The sequence below is a fragment of the Haematobia irritans genome, chromosome 4, assembly GCF_050003625.1.
Source record: "Haematobia irritans isolate KBUSLIRL chromosome 4, ASM5000362v1, whole genome shotgun sequence".
NCBI classification, from domain to species: domain Eukaryota; kingdom Metazoa; phylum Arthropoda; class Insecta; order Diptera; family Muscidae; genus Haematobia; species Haematobia irritans.
Window position 1 is genome coordinate 204087294 of NC_134400.1, and position 20288 is coordinate 204107581.

Consider the following 20288-nt stretch of genomic DNA (forward strand, 5'->3'; position numbering starts at 1 on the left):
AGAAACCCAATAAACACAGGATGAGCGTTTTTCAAATGCAACAACTTTTCAGTTTGAGGGTAAATATAATTTTCAACATAAATTCAACTTGACTTGAAATAGCTCACCTTCAATACATCTTCAAATTGTTTGCGAATTACTTCCAATTTGCCAAAATGTTGACGAAATCTTTGAAAAGGTGTTGAAGATAATATGAGAAAACTTTGACAAAACACTACCCTAAAATGCAACGAAAAAACCATGTGGTTTTCAATACTTATTTGTGCAAGGAAGTTCGTGGTCAATTGCAAGAAATAAAAAAAAATGGAAAATTTTAGACAAATAACCAAATAGTTTATAAAAATAGGTAAGTGAAAATAAAAATGAAATAAAACTTTAAGGAAGTCACTAAATGTATATCTCTTTGCAGAAAACTAAAATTATGGATTCTACGTTCTTGAAAACATTAAAAAGCTGACCAATGAAAAAATGGTGGACAATTAACTGGAACTGCTTCAAATAGTTTATAATAATTGGTACGTCAATATGAAAAATTAAATCAACACTTTAGAGAAGTCACTAAATTTAATTCTCTTTGCAGAAAACTAAAATCTTTGGATGCTACATTCTTGCAAACAATAAGAAGCTGACCAATGAAAAATGAGTGGCTTATCGACAAGGAAAAGTTTCCAGAAACATTACAAGTGCAACCAATTAAAATTGTTAAAAGCAACAAATTGTTGAAATCAACAACTTCTGGATGAAAATGTGCATCACATCGTCAGTTTAATTCATATGCTATTATCAGTTTAAAATGGATATTTTGTGAATTGCTTCTGCTGGAAATCAATTCTAACACGCGGTCCAGTACGTTCCTAATTCCAAATTGGCCGCATGTTAATAAATTTTAATGCTGTTTTATGACACCAAAAGGAAGGAAATCGGATTATCAATGCAAAAGTGTTTACTAATAATGTTTAAGATATTTAAAGTTTTGTTGTTTGTTGTTTTTTTGTTCTTATTTGTTGATATGTTTAATAAGATTATTATTTATCAATTGGTATTGTAGTGTATTATGTAGTGTAGTGTACTATTACATATTTTGATGAAAATGAATAAATTATACAAAATTCATAGAATTTTGGCTTTGACTTTCAATTTGAAGTGGGGATATCATTCATACAAATTTGGGTTGAAAAGTATTTGCAACGATGTTAATTTTGAATTTGACTCGCATCGAAAATTGTTTGACAAATTATTGAGTAGCGATGCATTTCAATTTGAGGACAACACTTGAGATATTATTGCTAATGTGTTGAATTTCACTGTTGAGGGTAATGTCTGTTTTTTGTTGAGAACGCGATTTTCTCAACAATTTCTCAACTTGAATATTACCCTAATCCTTTGAAAAAATGTTTGAAAAATTGTTGAAATTTAGCATTTTTCAAACGTTTGTGTTTATTGGGAAGTGATCGTTTTTCAAATATTTTTCCAGGCACGCTGTCTCCATCGAAAATAAACAAACTGGCTGGTAGACTCTGCAATATGTAACTTGCTACTTAAAACTCAACATCATTCTTTTATTAATGCAAAAAATTATGTTAAATGTGATGAGATAAACCGAAAAATGTTTTATTTATAAGAAATTATAAATGTTTAATCAAATCAATAAACATCTATAGAATCGTGTTTTACTTGACCACAATGATTCTTCTACAAATACCTTAAAATGCACTTTTTCTGATAGTTTGCAGGTGTTCTTATTGGCGTCCTTCGAAATTGATCTAAATAGGAACCTAATAATTGCACTGATGAGAAACTTTTTCGTAGTAAAGGTAGGTACTATGTTCTGTTTTTGCGTTGAAATTTTCGCGGTTACTTTATTAAAACAGATCAATATGAAGCAGAAAAATTAACTCACTTGACGCTCAGTTTCTTTTTCCTAAAGATTTCGGCGCGACTTTACAGGAATATGTTTATTTTCATTTATAATTTTGATTATATAAGGAAAAGTAATCGCGAAAATAAAGTGGTTTTCAACTCGAAAACCGAACATAGTACCCACCTTAACTTGGCGTGGTACAACTTCTCAATACACCAAGAAAAAAGGTGTCTTCGAAACTAAAGGAAAAAATGTTCATCAATTTAGTTTAGCCATTTTATTTCCATTCAGTTAAATTTTTGTGTGAAATAATAAAATTTACTTGTTTCAGTAAAAAAAATCCTAAATTGAAAGCAGTTAGGAATAGTTCATTAACTAGAGTAAGACATGGCATTTTACTAATACTGTTTTCTTCGCTGGGTATAAGAATTTACTACTGAAAAAGAAAATTTTATTCACTGATAACAAAGCATTCGTAAAAATAAACAAAAACCGAACTAAAACCAAATTTCCTAAAATTTAGTAAGATTTCTTAGAAAGGCCGGTACTCTGTTCGGTTTTCGCGTTGAAACTCCATACAAAACCAAAAAATGCGAAAAATTTGCGAAATTTTTTCCATTTGTGATACTTTGTTTTTTCGTGTTGAAAAACTGACGTTTATAGCACGGCGCCATTTGCAATGTGAATTAAGAAATAATTTATTTATTAAAAACTATTTGTGCGGGTTTATAAATCAAACACGGACCATATTTTTGTTCCGAAACTATACAAAGGATCAAAGGAATAGCAGATCAATTGCCCAAGGAAAAATAAAATGTTATTTTGTAAAAACAAGCAACACCACCAACTTAATCCAATATCGCTCCCTGTAAAATAGCGCTCCAAGCTACCTAAAAAAACGCCGCTTTCTATGTGCGAAATAATGGTTTCCATAAAAATTTTTCGCAAGAATGAACATAGTACCGGGCTTAAAATGATAATTCTGACTTCCTTTATTATAGAAAGCTTATCATATATACGAATAACACTTGGCATAGAAAAATATTTTAGTTCATTCGTACTAAGAAGTATTCAATCCTTTCAATACTTAAGGAAACTCACTTGTTAGAATATAGGAAAATTTCCTATATTTCTTTTATCTACCTGTAATCGATACCTATCATCGATGTGTTTGCGCGTGGGTTGTTTTTTTAGTTGGAATCGCGTTGTTATGGTATACGGAGAGATTGTTAAAAAATAATATTGTAAAATAATATAATAAAAAACAAAAAAATATATAAAATATTTGTTACTTTAAACTAGTGAGAAAAATGTTCGTTTTTTTTTTGAAAATTGGTTTATAAAACGCCAGCAGAATAACAACCCCTTCATTCGACTTCATTTTTGAAATCTTCAATTAACAGGTAATATTCAGTGACGCTAACCTTTTGTGAAAAAATTGGTTTAGGATTTGTTGTTTATATTTGTAGCTATTGAAATTGTAAAAGGTGGACAAAATTGCTAAGCAGCAACTTATTCAAAGTGAAAGATACTAGAAGAAAAAAACATATGTGTTTTAATATTTCAAGGCCAGTCGATGCTGTTTATTCTAAATAAATATATTTAATATATTAATAAAACATGTCTTTTATTGAAGAAAAACTGTATATAAGAACAAAGGTAAGCAGTTCTAATTTTGAAGTAAAAGGTTTAGCACAAATATATAAGATTTCTCCAAATGAATGAAAAAAGTTCAATAAAATCATTCCATATATGAATTCAATTCAGTTAATTTTTTTCATTCTGTAGTATAGTGGTACATATATGTAGGAAAATGTTAACTAATATATGGAATGCATTCTATCTAATTTCTACGAAAATCACATCGTTCAAACAAATAAAAATGTTTGAAGTTCAACTTCCTTCACAATGAGTTCATTTTAACTTAAATAAGTGGTTACCTTTTTCTGGGTGTAGTGACAGCGCTTTTCCGACGAGTTTTTGATGTCGTATATGATTGTTTTCGACGTAGTGGGGATCCTCAGAAGCGCCCCCAAATTCAAAAAATGTTGGCAGGGATATCTCTTTTTACATTCCTCCGAATTCCTTCCTAATTGGATGATGAGATGAAAATAAAAAAAATCGGCGACAAATAAGGAATAAATGTGCACATTGTTATTGGTGTAAGTACATCGTTTTGAAATGGTATGCACTGTCAGAAAGTCACCTTTTGCAGGCGCTCAATGGACGATTTCGGCTGACGAAGGGGGCGTTTAAATGGAAAATAATTTTTGGTGGCATGTCAACGTCAATTCTGCCGTCTTAAAATGTTTTCGAGTGGAAGCCTTCATAATTCACTATTCTTACAAGGTGGTCCAGAAGCGTTATGTTGTCACGGAATGATACGGTAATTGGTTGACCACAATTTCTAGGATATCGATCTACCATGTGCACTTTATATATGGTTCTTTGCCAAGCTAGGATGCTCACTCCCGAACTCGACTATGACCAATTTTTGTTTAACTTTTATTGGAGTTGCATTAGTCCTAAATATTCAAAATATGTTAATTATATGTAAATTTACTACAAATTAGCTACAACTCGAACTAAAACTAATATATTTACTATTCCTATATGGCGAAAACAATGTAAAAAACAAGTGAAAAATGTTTTATGCGCTTTACAGACTATCAGTTATTCCGGACGGAATGTCGGTGTTTGTAAAGAATCTTACAGTGTGTCGGATCGATACGACTTGTCGGCGATGACTAAATAATCGGTAAATGTGTTATCGATCCCATAAACATGCAGCAGTATCGATTATGCCTTCGGACTTAACTTATAATGTGCACAATACATGGGATATGTTCGACACGAGCACTGTCGTCCGGAATAACTGATAGTCTGTAAAGCGCATTACGATAGCAATTTACCAATCGAAAATATTGTCGATCAAAAAAACTCGATATCGACTACGGTGATCCGAAAAATTTAGATTTCGATCAAAAGTTCTCGATATCGAATGCCGTAATTAGCCCAATTAATGAAATTTTCCAATTAATGAGTTATTGATAGAAACGAGGTCTGTGGTTTTTAATTTATTTTTTATACAATATTTCGTCTTTTCATTGAAAGACTTCATCGGGAAAATTTTTTTGAGTGTACAAAAAGAAAAGAAAATATATACACAAACATTAAAATACGTACAAATTTGATGTTACATTAAAACACGAAAACAACAAAAATATTACACCCACTATTGAGTAGAACCTAACAACACAGCGTCTCTTGTCATACTAACTATTGTTCTTCCGCCCTTTTGTTTTTCTGATCAGATTCCTGTAGCTTTGCGCAAATTGTCAGTGTCTATCTTATAGTTCATTCTCTTTTCTGTTGGTGTATTGAGAATGTGTAACATCTCCAGTGTTAGTCTCTTATTGTAGTTACTCTCACACTGTAGCACACGCGCTCTCTCTATATCAGGGTGGTGATGTTCTGCTGCACAGTATGTTGATAGTGCCGTTTTTTACATTGGTCTCTGTAACCGATGTTTTAGATCTGATTTATGGCCAGATAAACGAGTTTTTAGTTTATTCTTCGTAAACTTTGTCACATCCATCTCTTTCATTCCCATTGCGCTTTATTTCGTATATTAGGTTGGACTTTTCCATGTTGTCAATTTTTGATTTTAGATTCGTAAATAATTTTTGTAGTGTGTTATTAGTTTTTGGGACTATTGCGAAATTATTCTTGTCGATTAAATTGGCATTACAGACTCTTTCATGTAATTTTGGTATGTATACGACAGATTTATAAAAAAGTGTTTGTTTTGTCTTTCTTTGAAATATGGGAAATTTTCTATATTCTACCAAGTGTGTTTCCTTAAGTTTTGAAATACTTCTTAGTACGAATGAACTAAAATATTTTTCTATGCCAAGTGTTATTCGTATGTATAATAAGCTTTCTATAATAAAGGAAGCCAGAATTATCACTTTGTAAGAAATTTTACTAAATTTGAGGAAACTTGGTTTTAGTTCGGTTTTTTGTTTATTTTTACGAATGCTTTGTTATCAGTGAATAAAATTTTCTTTTTCAGTAGTAAATTCTTATACCCAGCGAAGAAAACAGTATTAGTAAAATTCTATGCCTTATTCTAGTTAATGAACTATTCCTAACTGCTTTCAGTTTAGGATTTTTTTACTGACACAAGTAAATTTTGTTATTTCACACAAAAATTTAACTTAATGGAAATAAAATGGCTAAACTAAATTGATGAACATTTTTTCCTTTAGTTCCGAAGGCACTTTTTTCTGGGTGTGTCGCCTAATTACTCGATTTGAACTACCGGAGCACTCATCGTCAAGTATCCTTTTATTAAAGCTGCCAATTTATGAACTTTTATTCAAAGAATTAATTCAGTGTCAATTTAGTGGTCTTTGCAGTTCATGTTTTACAATTATAATGAGAAAATAAGGAGAAACAAAAAAAGGGATAAAAGCATTCTTGTTGGATACGACAGAGTTACCATCTATGTTCATAAAAAAAACAGATTATTAATCTTCCCCGCCAGATCGATACTAAAGGCAATGGAAATTTAGTCTAACCGGCGGTGAAACACGTATAGCACGGTTGTCATTCGAGCCGAAACTAATGTACCAAAATTTGGAGAAAAAACTATCAAACGACAAATCTAATTTTGCAAAATTTTATTTCTATAGAAAATTTTCTCAAATTTTTATTTCTATAGAAAATTTTCTCAAAATTTTATTTTTATAGAAAATTTTCTCACGATTTTATTTCTATAGAAAATTTTGTCAAAATTTTATTTATATAGAAAATTTTGTCAAAATTTTATTTCTATAGAAAATTTTGTCAAATTTGTATTTCTATAGAAAATTTTGTCAAAATTTTATTTCTATAGAAAATTCTGTCAAAATTTGTATTTCTATAGAAAATTTTGTCAAAATTTGTATTTCTATAGAAAATTTTGTCAAAATTTTATTTCTATAGAAAATTTTGTCAAAATTTTATTTCTACAGAAAACTTTGTCAAAATTTTATTTCTATAGAAAATGTTGTCAAAATTTTATTTCTATAGAAAATTTTGTCAAAATTTTATTTCTATAGAAAACTTTGTCAAAATTTTATTTCGATAGAAAATTTTGTCAAAATTTTATTCCTATAGAAAATTTTGTCAATATTTTATTTCTATAGAAAAACAACAAATCTAATTTTGCAAAATTTTATTTCTATAGAAAATTTTCTCAAATTTTTATTTCTATAGAAAATTTTCTCAAATTTTTATTTCTATAGAAAATTTTCTCAAAATTTTATTTTTATAGAAAATTTTCTCACGAATTTATTTCTATAGAAAATTTTGTCAAAATTTTATTTCTATAGAAAATTTTGTCAAAATTTTATTTCTATAGAAAATTTTGTCAAAATTTTATTTCTATAGAAAATTTTGTCAAAATTTTATTTCTACAGAAAATTTTGTCAAAATTTTATTTCTATAGAAAATGTTGTCAAAATTTTATTTCTATAGAAAATTTTGTCAAAATTTTATTTCTATAGAAAACTTTGTCAAAATTTTATTTCGATAGAAAATTTTGTCAAAATTTTATTCCTATAGAAAATTTTGTCAATATTTTATTTCTATAGAAAAACAACAAATCTAATTTTGCAAAATTTTATTTCTATAGAAAATTTTCTCAAATTTTTATTTCTATAGAAAATTTTCTCAAATTTTTATTTCTATAGAAAATTTTCTCAAAATTTTATTTTTATAGAAAATTTTCTCACGAATTTATTTCTATAGAAAATTTTGTCAAAATTTTATTTCTATAGAAAATTTTGTCAAAATTTTATTTCTATAGAAAATTTTGTCAAAATTTTATTTCTATAGAAAATTTTGTCAAAATTTTATTTCTATAGAAAATTTTGTCAAAATTTTATTTCTATAAAAAATTTTGTCAAAATTGTATTTCTATAGAAAATTTTGTCAAAATTTTATTTCTACAGAAAATTTTGTCAAAATTTTATTTCTATAGAAAATTTTATCAAAATTTTATTTCTATGAAAATGCTCCTATAGAAAATTTTGTCAAAATTTTATTTCTATAAAAATGTCAAAATTTTATTTTTATAGAAAATTTTGTCAAAATTTTATTTCTATAGAAAATTTTGTCAAAATTTTATTTCTACAGAAAATTTTGCAAAATTTTATTTCTATAGAAAATTTTGTCAGTGTTTTCTCTCCCGGTTCCTTTAAATTTTTTGGATTAACAGCAACAAATAATTTCAATTTCTAATAGTTTAGTTTTTAAATATTTTATTACACTTTCTTTTTTTACTTATTTAAACAGTCTCATTAATGATATATAGAAAAAATATTGTGAATTGTGATAGGTGTTATATTGAGTGAGGGCTATGAGGTCTATATCTCACGTAAGGGCACCAATGAAAGAACGTTGAGTCGAAAGAAAATGAATTTCTTTCATTTTTCAGATAGTTTAAAGATTTTCTTGTTTTATATATAATTTGACCTAGGGTTTGTTTGTGTTTTTTTATTTTTTATTTTTTTAATTCAATTAATTGTTATCCGACTACAATGTATAAGTGATTACTTTTGTTTTCCATGCAGTGAGAAAAATAATAAAAATTATAAATGGTATTGCTTACACCACCATGTCGTATAATTTAGCTCATCATTAGCTGAGAGTTTCAATGCGTTCTATTTTGTTATCTAGTTGCGGCTGCGTATAATAAATTATTTCGATATTAGAAGGGTTTGTTGTTGTTTCGTTTTATATGTTTGTGTGTGTATGTTGTATATAAAAAATAAAGTAATAAGTAACACTTGCTTTAAATTATTATATTTTTTTTGTTTTGTTTATATAATCTCATGTCGTCTAACGCTTAACCTTTAATCCAGGACTTGGGCCATTCAATGTAGTGACGACAGAGATTGAATGCGTGAGTGTGCAGAATATATCACGCCTTATGCGTCATTCTCGGGTCAGTACGTGACCAATGAAATGTCCATCCATCATTAGTCGTCCGCCATAGAACTGTTAGCATCCACGGGAGGCGATGCTGTCGTTGTCGGACTATCTAAATAGATTTTTAAAGCTCGTTCATGGCGACGATTATAGCGTGTAGATGAAGCCCCACTACAACTTCCTCCTCCTAAGCTATCCAATCGTGCCTTTTCCTTGGCATTCATTTCTCTACGCTCCTCGGGTGCAAGTTCCTTGGGCTCTACTGTTGAATCTCTGTAAAACGAATACTTATATAATTCAAGTTTTTAATTCACGTTTCACGTTCACTTACTTGTAGAAATACAAATGTCCACTGACTGTACTGGACAAAGGATAATTTTCTAAGGTAGCTGGTACATTGAACCAACTCATTGCACTGTTTATGGTTAACAAAGAAATATTTGTGTAAGGGAAGTGACCATTAACCTGGAACAACAAAAAACGTTATTTTTATACGAAAAATTAGAAAAACAAATTTCTTGTTAACTTTAAAGTGGTCCTTCTCCAGTGCTTCACATTGCGTATTAAATTCGGAGAAATTACAGCCATATTCAAAGTTGATAGAATTCTACCAAAAACGGTAGATATTTTACTGTTTGGTAGACTGTTAGAATTCTCAATGTTTTGCTAGATTTTGCAAAATATTCCTCTCCATCTAAGAGATACTTTATACATTTTCAATAGAAACAAAATTTTCTATGGAAATAAAATTTTGACAAACTTTTCTATAGAAATAAAATTTTGACAAAATTCTCTATAGAAATAAAATTTTAAAAACATTTTCTATAGAAATAAAAGTTTACCAAAATTTTAGATAAAAATACAATTTTGATAAAACTTGATATAGAAATTTTTTTTTTATAGAAATAAAATTTTGGCAAAATTTTCTATAGAAATAAAATTTGGGCAAAATTTTCTATGGAAATAAAATTTTGACAAAATTTTCTATAGAAATAAAATTTTGGCAAAATTTTCTATAGAAATAAAATTTGGGCAAAATTTTCTATGGAAATAAAATTTTGACAAAATTTTCTATAGAAATAAAATTTTGACAAAATTTCCTATAGAAATAAAATGTTGACAAAATTTTCTATAGAAATAAAATTTTGACAAAATTTTCTATAGAAATAAAATGTAGACAAAATTTTCTATAGAAATAAAATGTAGACAAAATTTTCTATAGAATTAAAATTTGACAAATTTTTCATTTAAATTGAAATCTTCGAAATTAAACAGTTCATGGAAGTATCCGGTTTACCTTCAACAGAAAATGTGCTTTGCATATTTTCAGGCGTCACGAAAACTATTGCACTAAAAAGGAATTAATTTAAAAAAGTGGCACAATAGAAATAAAATTTTGGCAAAATTTTCTATGGAAATAAAATTTTGACAAAATTTTCTATAGAAATAAAATTTTGACAAACTTTTCTATAGAAATAAAGTTTTGACAAATTTTTCTATAGAAATAAAATTTTGACAAAATTTTCTATAGAAATAACATTTTGACAAAATGTTCTATGGAAATAAAATTTTGACAAAATTTTCTATAGAAATACAATTTTGACAAAATTTTCTATAGAAATAAAATTTTGACAAAATTTTCTATAGAAATAAAATTTTGACAAAATTTTCTATAGAAATAAAAATTTGACAAAATTTTCTATAGAAATAAAAATTTGACAAAATTTTCTATAGAAATAAAATTTTGACAAAATTTTTCGATAGAAATAAAATTTTGACAAATTTTTCTATAAAAATAAAATTTTGACAAAATTTTCTATAGAAATAAAATTTTGACAAAATTTTCTATCGAAATAAAATTTTGAAAAAATTTTCTATAGAAATAAAATTTTGACAAAATTTTCTATAGAAATAAAATTTTGACAAAATTTTCTATGGAAATAAAATTTTGACAAAATTTTCTATAGAAATAAAATTTTGACAAAATTTTCTATAGAAATAAAATTTTGACAAAATTTTCTATAGAAATAAAATTTTGACAAAATTTTCTATAGAAATAAAATTTTGACAAAATTTTCTATAGAAATAAAATTTTGACAAAATTTTCTATAGAAAAAAAAAATTTTGACAAAAGTTTCTATAGAAATAAAATTTTGACAAAATTTTCTATAGAAATAAAATGTTGACAAAATTTTCTATAGAAATAAAATTTTCGGAAAATTTTTCGATAGAAATAAAATCTTGACAAATTTTTCTATAAAAATAAAATTTTGACAAAATTTTCTATAGAAATAAAATTTTGACAGATTTTTCTATAGAAATAAAATTTTGACAAATTTTTCAATAGAAATAAAATTTTTACAAAATTTTCTATAGAAATAAAATTTTGACAAAATTTTCTATAGAAATAAAATTTTGACAAAATTTTCTATAGAAATAAAATTTTGACAAAATTTTCTATGGAAATAAAATTTTGACAAAATTTTCTATAGAAATAAAATTTTGACAAAATTTTCTATAGAAATAAAATTTTGACAAAATTTTCTATAGAAATAAAATTTTGACAAAATTTTCTATAGAAATAAAATTTTGACGAAATTTTCTATAGAAATAAAATTTTGACAAAATTTTCTGCAAAAATAAAATTTTTGATAAAATTTTCTGCAAAAATAAAATTGTGACAAAATTTCGACACATTTTTCATTTAAAATGAATCTTCGAAATTAAACAGTTCATGGAAGTATCCGGTTTACCTGTAACAGAAAATGGTCTTTCCATATTTTCAGGCGTCACGAAAACTACTGCACTAAAAAGGAATTAATTTAAAAAAGTGGCACAAGAGGCAAAAAGAACGGAAACAATTGTAAAAAGTATGCCATTAAGTTGTACCCCCCAAAAGAGGTAAAAAAGTGAACGCTTAAAAAATGGTAGTTGTATGTGCAACTTCGAAGTCTTTGCCTGATCCCAGTTTCAAAAGATGCGTGTTTTTTGGAAAGACAACCGATATAAAACCTGGTGATTCGAAGAAGATCCAACTTTTGATATTCCAATTGTAATAAGACAATCTTTATACACCTAGACCTCGCTATGCGTCGTTTCGTATTGCGTTGTTTCGAAGTTGTGTCGATGCTGAATTAGTACTAGTTTTCACTTTGCGTCGTTAGATTTTCGAAGTTGCGTTGTTATCTGTCTCCAATTTTGCATGGTTTGCCATAGAAACTCATAACTCGTTTCAGTTTGCGTCGTGTTTTTTTCTGGAACGTATCCGCGACGCAAAGCGAGGTCTAGGTGTATTAGACATTTAAGACAATTATTAAATACAGTGAGTACATACCTTTGTGTAGGAAATATTATCTGCAGGTATATTGGAGATTTGCGATAAAGCATTGCGTATTTCGCCATCCTCTAAAACGGTAAAATGAAATTAATTGTGTGTGTCCATGAATTTCAATCTACCATGGAATTATTCCACACTTACTCTCTAAAGTGATTTCCTCAAATTTGTCCAGTACCAAAGTATCAGGATGCCAACGACGTACAAATATTGTTAAACTTGTATCACTAACTTGTGGTTTAATATCACCCTCACACTCTTGTATAAGAAACTGAGAAATAATGGGAGAAACCGATAAAAAAAGTAAATTCATAAGTACTTATACACAGAAAAAAAAAATCACGAAAACTTTTCCAATTAAAGTGTTAATTGAAAATATTCAATTAAAAATTTTATTGATTCAACAATTTTTTTAATTGAAACAAAAACCAATCACAAAAATTAATAGTATCAATTAACTTTTTAATTGGATCAATTAATTTTTTATTTGATACAATCAATTCTGTGCTTGAATTTCACTTAAAAAATTAATTAATTTCGTGATTGAAACAGAAACATTTTTTTGTGTGTATGCTTACCTCTACAGCCGATGATGATCTTAGTTCACAGCCAAGTGAATCTCCATCGGAGAAAATTTTAATGGGACTTCGTCCACCCTTTAGCCACAATCGACAGTTATCCATATTTAAAGTTTTATATTTCTCCCCATCGATACGTTGTAATTTGGCAATTATGGAAACCTTAGCCATCGGCACTGTCATCGCATCATTGTAAATCCATTCGCTTACACAAGGTAATCGACCAGTGTCATTATTCATTTCGGACAAACGCATAAAATACAATTTAGCCCTATGCTCATCAGCTTGCAACTCTTTGCCCAATTCCACCGATAAAGTTTCACCTTCACTGAAATATACCAACGATTGATTCATGCTACTCTTGAGACTCTTCTCATGTTTTCTTGTGATTTCAAAGTAATCTTCTGGAACTTGGATTATGTGGGCTAAATGTTCTTTGAACTTGGACAATTTCATATGGGAATCAACAAGAATTTTATACGAGACGACAGGTTTGCGGGCTGTATCCTCGGCACTATCAAAAGAGTCAGAGTATTGATGTCGACTGGAGAGAGTGACAGTGTCCATGACCTCCAGTTTAATGGCATGGAAAAATCTTGGTATTTGATTTAAAACATCCGAGGATGAATCACAATCACCATGTGAATAACCATTGTAAAAGGCGTTAATGCGATTTATGGACTCTTGGTTCTTTTCATCCTCGGGACTGGACAATTGAGGAGAGTGACTAGTACTAGATATTTGACTATCGCCGCCGCCGCCAGCGCTACCGCTAACACTAACACCACCACCTGCCCCAGCACCACTATTACTACTTCCTCGTTGATGCAGGTTTTCGACTAGGGTGCGATCTCCATCACTTAAACTGCTATCCTCAGAGTTGCATTCGTAATGGAAGCCATTGGTGAGCTTAGGGCAATCATTCGTTTGCATTGATCCATTGCATGAAGGTGTATGTGTGAGCTCATTGATTGAACTATCGGGTGTGGTTGGTTCTTCACCAACAGGTATACCACATATTTCAAGATTGGCAGGATCTGTATTTGGAACATTGACATACATATAGGTAATATCTTTAAATTGGGATCTTGCCAATTCATCCAAACGTTGCTGAGCCTCTTTGGACGGCGCTACGTCATCCGAAACAAAAGCTTTCTTATAACGATGGGTGGTGGCCACCATCAGTTGATCTTCTCTTAGATTTAAACGCACTGCAATTGAATGTTTTAGGACATCGTTGTTTTCATGCGTTTTCGAATGCACAAAGAACGGACCATCAATTTCCATTGTGTTTAGTTTAATGGTGAAGACATACCAAGTTGATCCAAAGGGATCATAGATTTCAAATTCCTGGTTACCAGTTCGATACTCCAATAAGAATTCCACAGGATCTTCGTTCTTTGTACGAATATCGGTTAGCGATAGGGTTTTTTCATTCTCAAAAGAGCGCACAATTTTCTCACTCAATGGATCGTAACCAACCAAACGGCAGTGTGTTTGAGGAGCAAACTCTTGAACGTCCAACATTGCATAGGCAGTCCCCAAGACGGCATTCAAATCTAAATTTTGTGTGGCATAAACACGAGTCATCTTCAGTTTCTTTAGCTTGGGATTATAGAAATAGACACGAGGCTTGATTTGTTCATTGAGTGAAATATCAGCAATATGACGATGACGTAAACTGCCGCCTCGAGAGACTTTCGTTTCTTCTTCCTCCTTTAACTTCTCCAAGTGACTGGTTATATGTTGGGGAAATTCATCGGCCTTCATGGACTTTTCATTACGTTTCTCATCGATTTGTCGATACATTAACATGTAGGCATTTGTACTGGAACTATAAACGCTAGAATAATAGGCCTTGCTTACACCACCACCAAATGACTTTTGGATATCCTCTTGAGTTATCTAAAAGAGAGCGAGAGAGGGAGAGTTTGGGTTATGTGTTAATACAAAGACTCTATGTGCCTCAAGATACTTACAGGTGAAACAGTTTGATCATTGAAACAGAACCACTCATTGTTATCCAACTCTTTGATATATGCATAATAATGGCCTCCCGAGGCACTACCTGAATGTATCATAATTGCAAATAGTTCATAGGTATAGGGACCCAAACTTTCTTTTACATCATTTTGATCATTGCTATCGCGATTTCTATTCTCTGTGTTGGAGTGCATATCAATACCATCATCGGGATCATCTTCATTGATATCATTCTCATTTTGTGTAATGGAACTGGCTGTGGTTGCCACGCCACTACTCCAATTATCCTCTTCCATGGCAGATCCACTATCGGTGGTACTGCAATCATCCACACCATTTGAGTTGGTCTGGGCTGTTGCTACACCTCCTTCCAATATGCCACCTCCCTCAGATTCATACGATTCCACAAATTTATTTAAATTCAATGTCTGAGGGAAGGTTACTCTAAACAAAAAAAAACAAATACATTTTTTTATAATAACAAGTTCCCAACTCCTTGGCTCCATATACTTACTTATCATTTAGCTTTATGCGATACATGGTGGTATAGTCAAAATCGAAACGCTTCAAATGCAATGTCAAGATGTAGGGGAAATTTTTAAATTTCAAACCTTTATGAGCATCACATTTCTTATCACATTTCTCACAAAAATATTGATTATTTCCATCCAAGGTTTCTGGCTGAACAAATGCACTTAAGGCCTCTTCAATGCTGCCATAGGCAACTGGGCTACCAAACGGTTTCACTGGCAGTGGTATATCGAGAAATGTATCGGCACGTGTCTTCTCTGTATTACATTCCAAACACTTGACATAGTCAATCATTTTACCCTCGTATAGATTCGATATAAGATTGGCCTGTTTGGTATTTTTGAATCTATGTTCCAGGGCATCGAACATTACACGACACAATTCTTGAATATCATGTTGTTGCCATGCTTCAGAGGAATTCCAGCCAAAACTACGTGTTAGGTCGGTAGTCTCCACTGCAGATTTTTTCGATGTCTAAATTAAAGGAAGCAGTAAATGTTAGAATTGAATAAAGATATCGCATATTCTATCTGACAAATCGGAGAACTAAGGAAAAAAGTCGATTTTTTAATAATTACAAAAGTCGACACTTTGAAAATTTGGAAAAGTCAAAAATCGAATTTTAATAAAGTCGAAGGGTCGAAAAATTGACATTTATAGAAACAAAATTTGCACAAAATTTTCTATCTATAATTTTGAGAAAATTTTCTATAGTAGAAATAAAATGTTGTCAAATCTTCTATAGAAATAAAATTTTGACAAAATTTTCTTTAGAAATAAAATTTTGACAAAATTTTCTTTAGAAATAAAATTTTGACAAAATTTTCTTTAGAAATAAAATTTTGACAAAATTTTCTTTAGAAATAAAATTTTGACAAAATTTTCTATAGAAATTAAATTATGAAAAAAAAACATTCTATAGAAAAAAAATGTTGGCAAAATTTTCTATAGAAAAAAATTTTTGGCAAAATTTTCTGTAGAAATAAAATTTTGACAAAATTTTCTTTAGAAATAAAATTTTGGCAAAATTTTCTATAGAAATAAAATTTTGGCAAAATTTTCTATAGAAATTAAATTTTAGCAAAATTTTCTATAGAAATAAAGTTTTGACAAAATTTTCTATAGAAAAAATTTTGGCAAAATTTTCTATAGAAATAAAATTTTGGCAAAATCTTCTATAGAAATAACATTTTGGTAGAAATAAAATTTTGGTAGAAATAAAATTTTGTCAAATTTTCTTTAGAAATAAAATTTTGACACAATTTTCTATAGCAATTAAATTTTGAAAGAAAAAAACATTCAATAGAACTAAAATCTTGGCAAAATTTTCTATAGAAATAAAATTGTGGCAAAATTTTCTATAGAAATAAAATTGTGGCAAAATTTTCTATAGAAATAAAATTTTGGCAAAATTTTCTATAGAAAAAAATTTTGGCAAAATTTTCTATAGAAATAAAATTTTGGCAAAATTTTCTTTAGAAATAAAATTTTGGGAAAATTTTCTATAGAAATAAAATTTTGGCAAAATTTTCTATAGAAATAAAATTTTGGCAAAATCTTCTATAGAAATAAAATTTTGGCAAAACTTTCTATAGAAATACAATTTTGGCAAAATTTTCTATAGAAATAAAATTTGGGTAAAAATTTTCGATAGAAATAAAATTTTGACAAATTTTCTATAGAAATAAAATTTTGACAAAAATTTCTATAGAAATAAAATTTGGACAAAATTTTCTATAGAAATAAAATTTTTGGAAAATTTTTCGATCTTGACAAAATTGTCTATAGAAGTAACCTTTTCACAAAATTTTCTATGGAAATAAAATTTTGACAAAATTTTCTATGGAAATAAAATTTTGACAAAATTTTCTATAGAAATAAACTTTTGACAAATTTTCTATAGAAATAAAATTTTGACAAAATTTTCTATAGAAATAAAATTTTTACAAAATTTTCTATAGAAATAAAATTTTGACAAAATTTTCAATAGAAATAAAATTTTGACAGAATTTTCTATAGAAATAAAGTTTTGACAAAATTTTCTATAGAAATATTGACAAAATTTAAAGCGTGGACTTGATTTACATCAAAAATGCAACTCAATGTAAAAATACGATTTTCCCCGGCTATGCTTTAAAAATCTATATTTTCAACATTAAGGATGGTACTATACTCGGTTATCGGTTTTTCGGTAACAAGTTTTCTACCCTCATTTTTAACTTATAGCGAATGTAAACAGATTTTCAATAAAAAAAAAAATAAAAAAATAAAAAAAAAAACAAATAAAGAATTCTCCGATTTGTCAGAAATATCCATATCAAAAATATACTATATATATAAACATACTCACTTGTAAGTTTAGAAACAATTTTTGCAATTGATACGGTATATTACTGGCCTCATTGTCATTATCGAATTCCCAGCGGTACAAAGCATTTCGAAACTCTGGTGTCATATACAAAGCTTGCAAAAGACTGTTCAAATAGCAGGTCATAGCTTGATTCACCAAACCCACATAGCCATTGTTTGTAGGTGGTATTGGAGCGGCAGCAATTGGTTCCAGCGGTGTTCGCGGTTTACGGGAATTATCCAATTTATTTAATAACATTTTGTAATTCGGTAATGACTCGGTCGGCTCTAATGCTATATCATTACTATCGGCGGCTCCACAAGGCTGGATGGGATCTGTTTCTGCCGTGGGACTTGCCGATGCTCCCAAAGCTAAATCATCGTCAGATAATGGTTCTGACATTGGACTTAGGTTCAATGAATCGGAATTCGTTGCATTCGTAACGGTCGTCATGGACGAAGGGGGCGATAAACCTGCTTCATGGTGATTTGAATCCTCAAAATCGCTTGCTGTCATTATTGACGAGACATTCCTTTTCTTGATGGCAACTGCTGCTGGCAATAGGTATCCAGGTGGTGGTGGTGGTGGAGGAGGGGGAGGAGGTGGTTGTGCTGCTTCGACGGCTGGGTCTTGGTTTTTAACGGCGGTTGTTGCCACAGTTTCAGTTGGAGTTGTTATGGGTTCTGGTGTTGTAGTCGCTGCTGGTGTTGTTGCTTCGGAATCCACCTTCTTTTTCTTCTTCACCACTGTCTTTTTCACAACTGTGGTGGTGCCATCTTCATTTACAATTGTTTTAGATTTTGATGGTGAAGTTTTCTTTACCACTTTCTTTTTCGTAGCTACTGCTACCTCTGAACCAGATTCTGTTGCTATCTCAGATTTTGTAGATTTCTTAACTATCGTTGTCGATTGTTCCGAGTCATCGGCCAATTTACTTTTGATGGATATTTTCTTAACTTTGTTTGATACAGCTTTCACAGCCTCCGACTCGTTATCCTTGGCCATATCGATGGTGGAAATCGATTCAGCTGTAGTGGTTGAGCCAACTTCTTCAGCAATGCCGGATTCATTAGTCACTTTCTTTTTCACAGATGTTGATAGTTTTTTAACTTTAGATGCCACTGCCTGTGTACCATCTGACCCAGTCTCCATGGCCATAGAGGAGGAGGAAGATTGTGCTGTGGTGGAGGCATGTTCTTCGGTCACACCAGACTCATTGACTAATTTGCTTTTTACTGATGACACCTTTTTAACTTTAGTCTTTACTGCCTGCACATTTTCAGGAGCAGAATCCATGGTTGCAAGGGAGGAAGCTGTCGTTGGTGTTTGGGTTGCCGATGACATTTCAACAAAAGATACTTCTTCGGCTGTCTCCAATATAGATGAAGATCTTGCTAATAATGCAGTATTTGGAGCTTGTTCGCTAGATACTTCTGCCACTGACTCGATAATTTCTTCGGTCTTTGCTTCAGCTTGTAGATGACTCTGGGCTTTTATTTCTTTGCCGTTTTCAATAATCGATGTTAGACTTGACTTAGATTCTTGTGCGATTGATTTTATGGTCGAAAATAGTTTTTCAGCTGCCACTGATCCAATAACAGAGTCTACACTATCTTCGCTTGTTTTTGTCAAAGATGATTTCATAGGAAATTTTCGTTTGGGGCCGTAATCATTCAATTGTGGAGTTTCATTAGCATAAGATTGGGGGCTTTTAGCTGCTGGTATGATTTCCTCTTCAACTAGAGACTTGGCAAAGGACTGTGAGCTTTCCTCAGTTTGTTTATTTCCCACTAACTTGGCTTTCTTTTCGCTTTCGAAAAATGATGTTATACTTGAGGTGGACTCGTCTTCGTCCAAAGATGACCTGACTGTTGATAAAATTCTTCTCGATTTAATTGATTTTACTCTTGCCGATGTTACACATGAATCGACGGTATCTTCATCTAATGATGTCAACGGTGTGGCTGTGGGTGATGATAACAATCTGCGGGTTCGAATCGATGACAAGACACTGGTAGGTGCTGCATCAACTGTATCTTCTCCTGATGCGTCTAAAGATGTTTGCGATGATCTTTCACTGAAACTACCATTTAAGAATGGTTGCCTTATGAAACCATTATGGTCAGCTACAGATTGAAATATAGTTTCCGATATTTCCGCTGCTTTATTTCTAAAGGACGATGTAGCGTTTTCCACAAATGATGTTATCGATGATGATGATTCTTGTTTGAAGATCGATGATCGTAACGAAGATGATGACGAGGATTTGTGTGTTTTCACCGAGCTTGTTGTTGTTACTCTTGTTGATACATTTGTCATAGAAGAAGACGAAGAAGACGTCGATTCTATTATATCTTCACTAGCTGTTGATGACGTTGTTTTCATAGGAGATGGCCTCTTGCTTACACTACCATTGGTCAATGATGTTTTTGTCTTAGGTTTTGGTATTTCATAGCGAGCCGTCACATCACCATTCCACTGGCCGACGGGTATCAATATTAGATTGTTTTTTGTTTGAGGCTCAAAACCATCCACGTCATAGATTAATTCCGTTTTACGGTCATTCAAATATACCTATAAATAAATATCATTCAACTGTGGTCTGATTTATGATCACTCGTCAAAATTAGACTTCGGATAATGGGAGGGGGGGATGATTTGTTTTCGTTTTCG

At 30.3% G+C, this 20288-nt stretch overlaps 1 protein-coding gene and 2 long non-coding RNA genes across 4 annotated transcripts in view; 2 read left to right on the top strand and 1 right to left on the bottom strand.

Annotated features, from left to right (window-relative positions):
• LOC142236053 (uncharacterized) lies at positions 1-1118 on the top strand. The gene is made up of 3 exons (XR_012721883.1): positions 1-346; positions 410-515; positions 581-1118. It is a non-coding gene; the product is annotated as an uncharacterized LOC142236053 (long non-coding RNA).
• Positions 1119-3664: 2546 nt separating this feature from the next.
• LOC142236595 (uncharacterized) lies at positions 3665-4499 on the top strand. Its single transcript, XR_012722104.1, has 2 exons — positions 3665-4023; positions 4077-4499. It is a non-coding gene; the product is annotated as an uncharacterized LOC142236595 (long non-coding RNA).
• A 3653-nt stretch (positions 4500-8152) lies between these two features.
• Positions 8153-20288, bottom strand: part of Usp47 (ubiquitin specific protease 47) — a 39961-nt gene continuing 27825 nt past the window's right edge. For both annotated transcript variants that reach the window (XM_075304531.1, XM_075304530.1), the window contains exons 3-10: positions 17616-20189; positions 15249-15739; positions 14731-15178; positions 12752-14656; positions 12318-12444; positions 12174-12244; positions 9171-9304; positions 8153-9112 (exon numbers count right to left, since the gene is read on the bottom strand). In XM_075304531.1, the coding sequence (XP_075160646.1) occupies positions 8890-9112; positions 9171-9304; positions 12174-12244; positions 12318-12444; positions 12752-14656; positions 14731-15178; positions 15249-15739; positions 17616-20189 (5973 nt within the window). In that variant the 3' untranslated portion in view covers positions 8153-8889. The remainder of the gene's footprint in view (positions 9113-9170; positions 9305-12173; positions 12245-12317; positions 12445-12751; positions 14657-14730; positions 15179-15248; positions 15740-17615; positions 20190-20288) is intronic.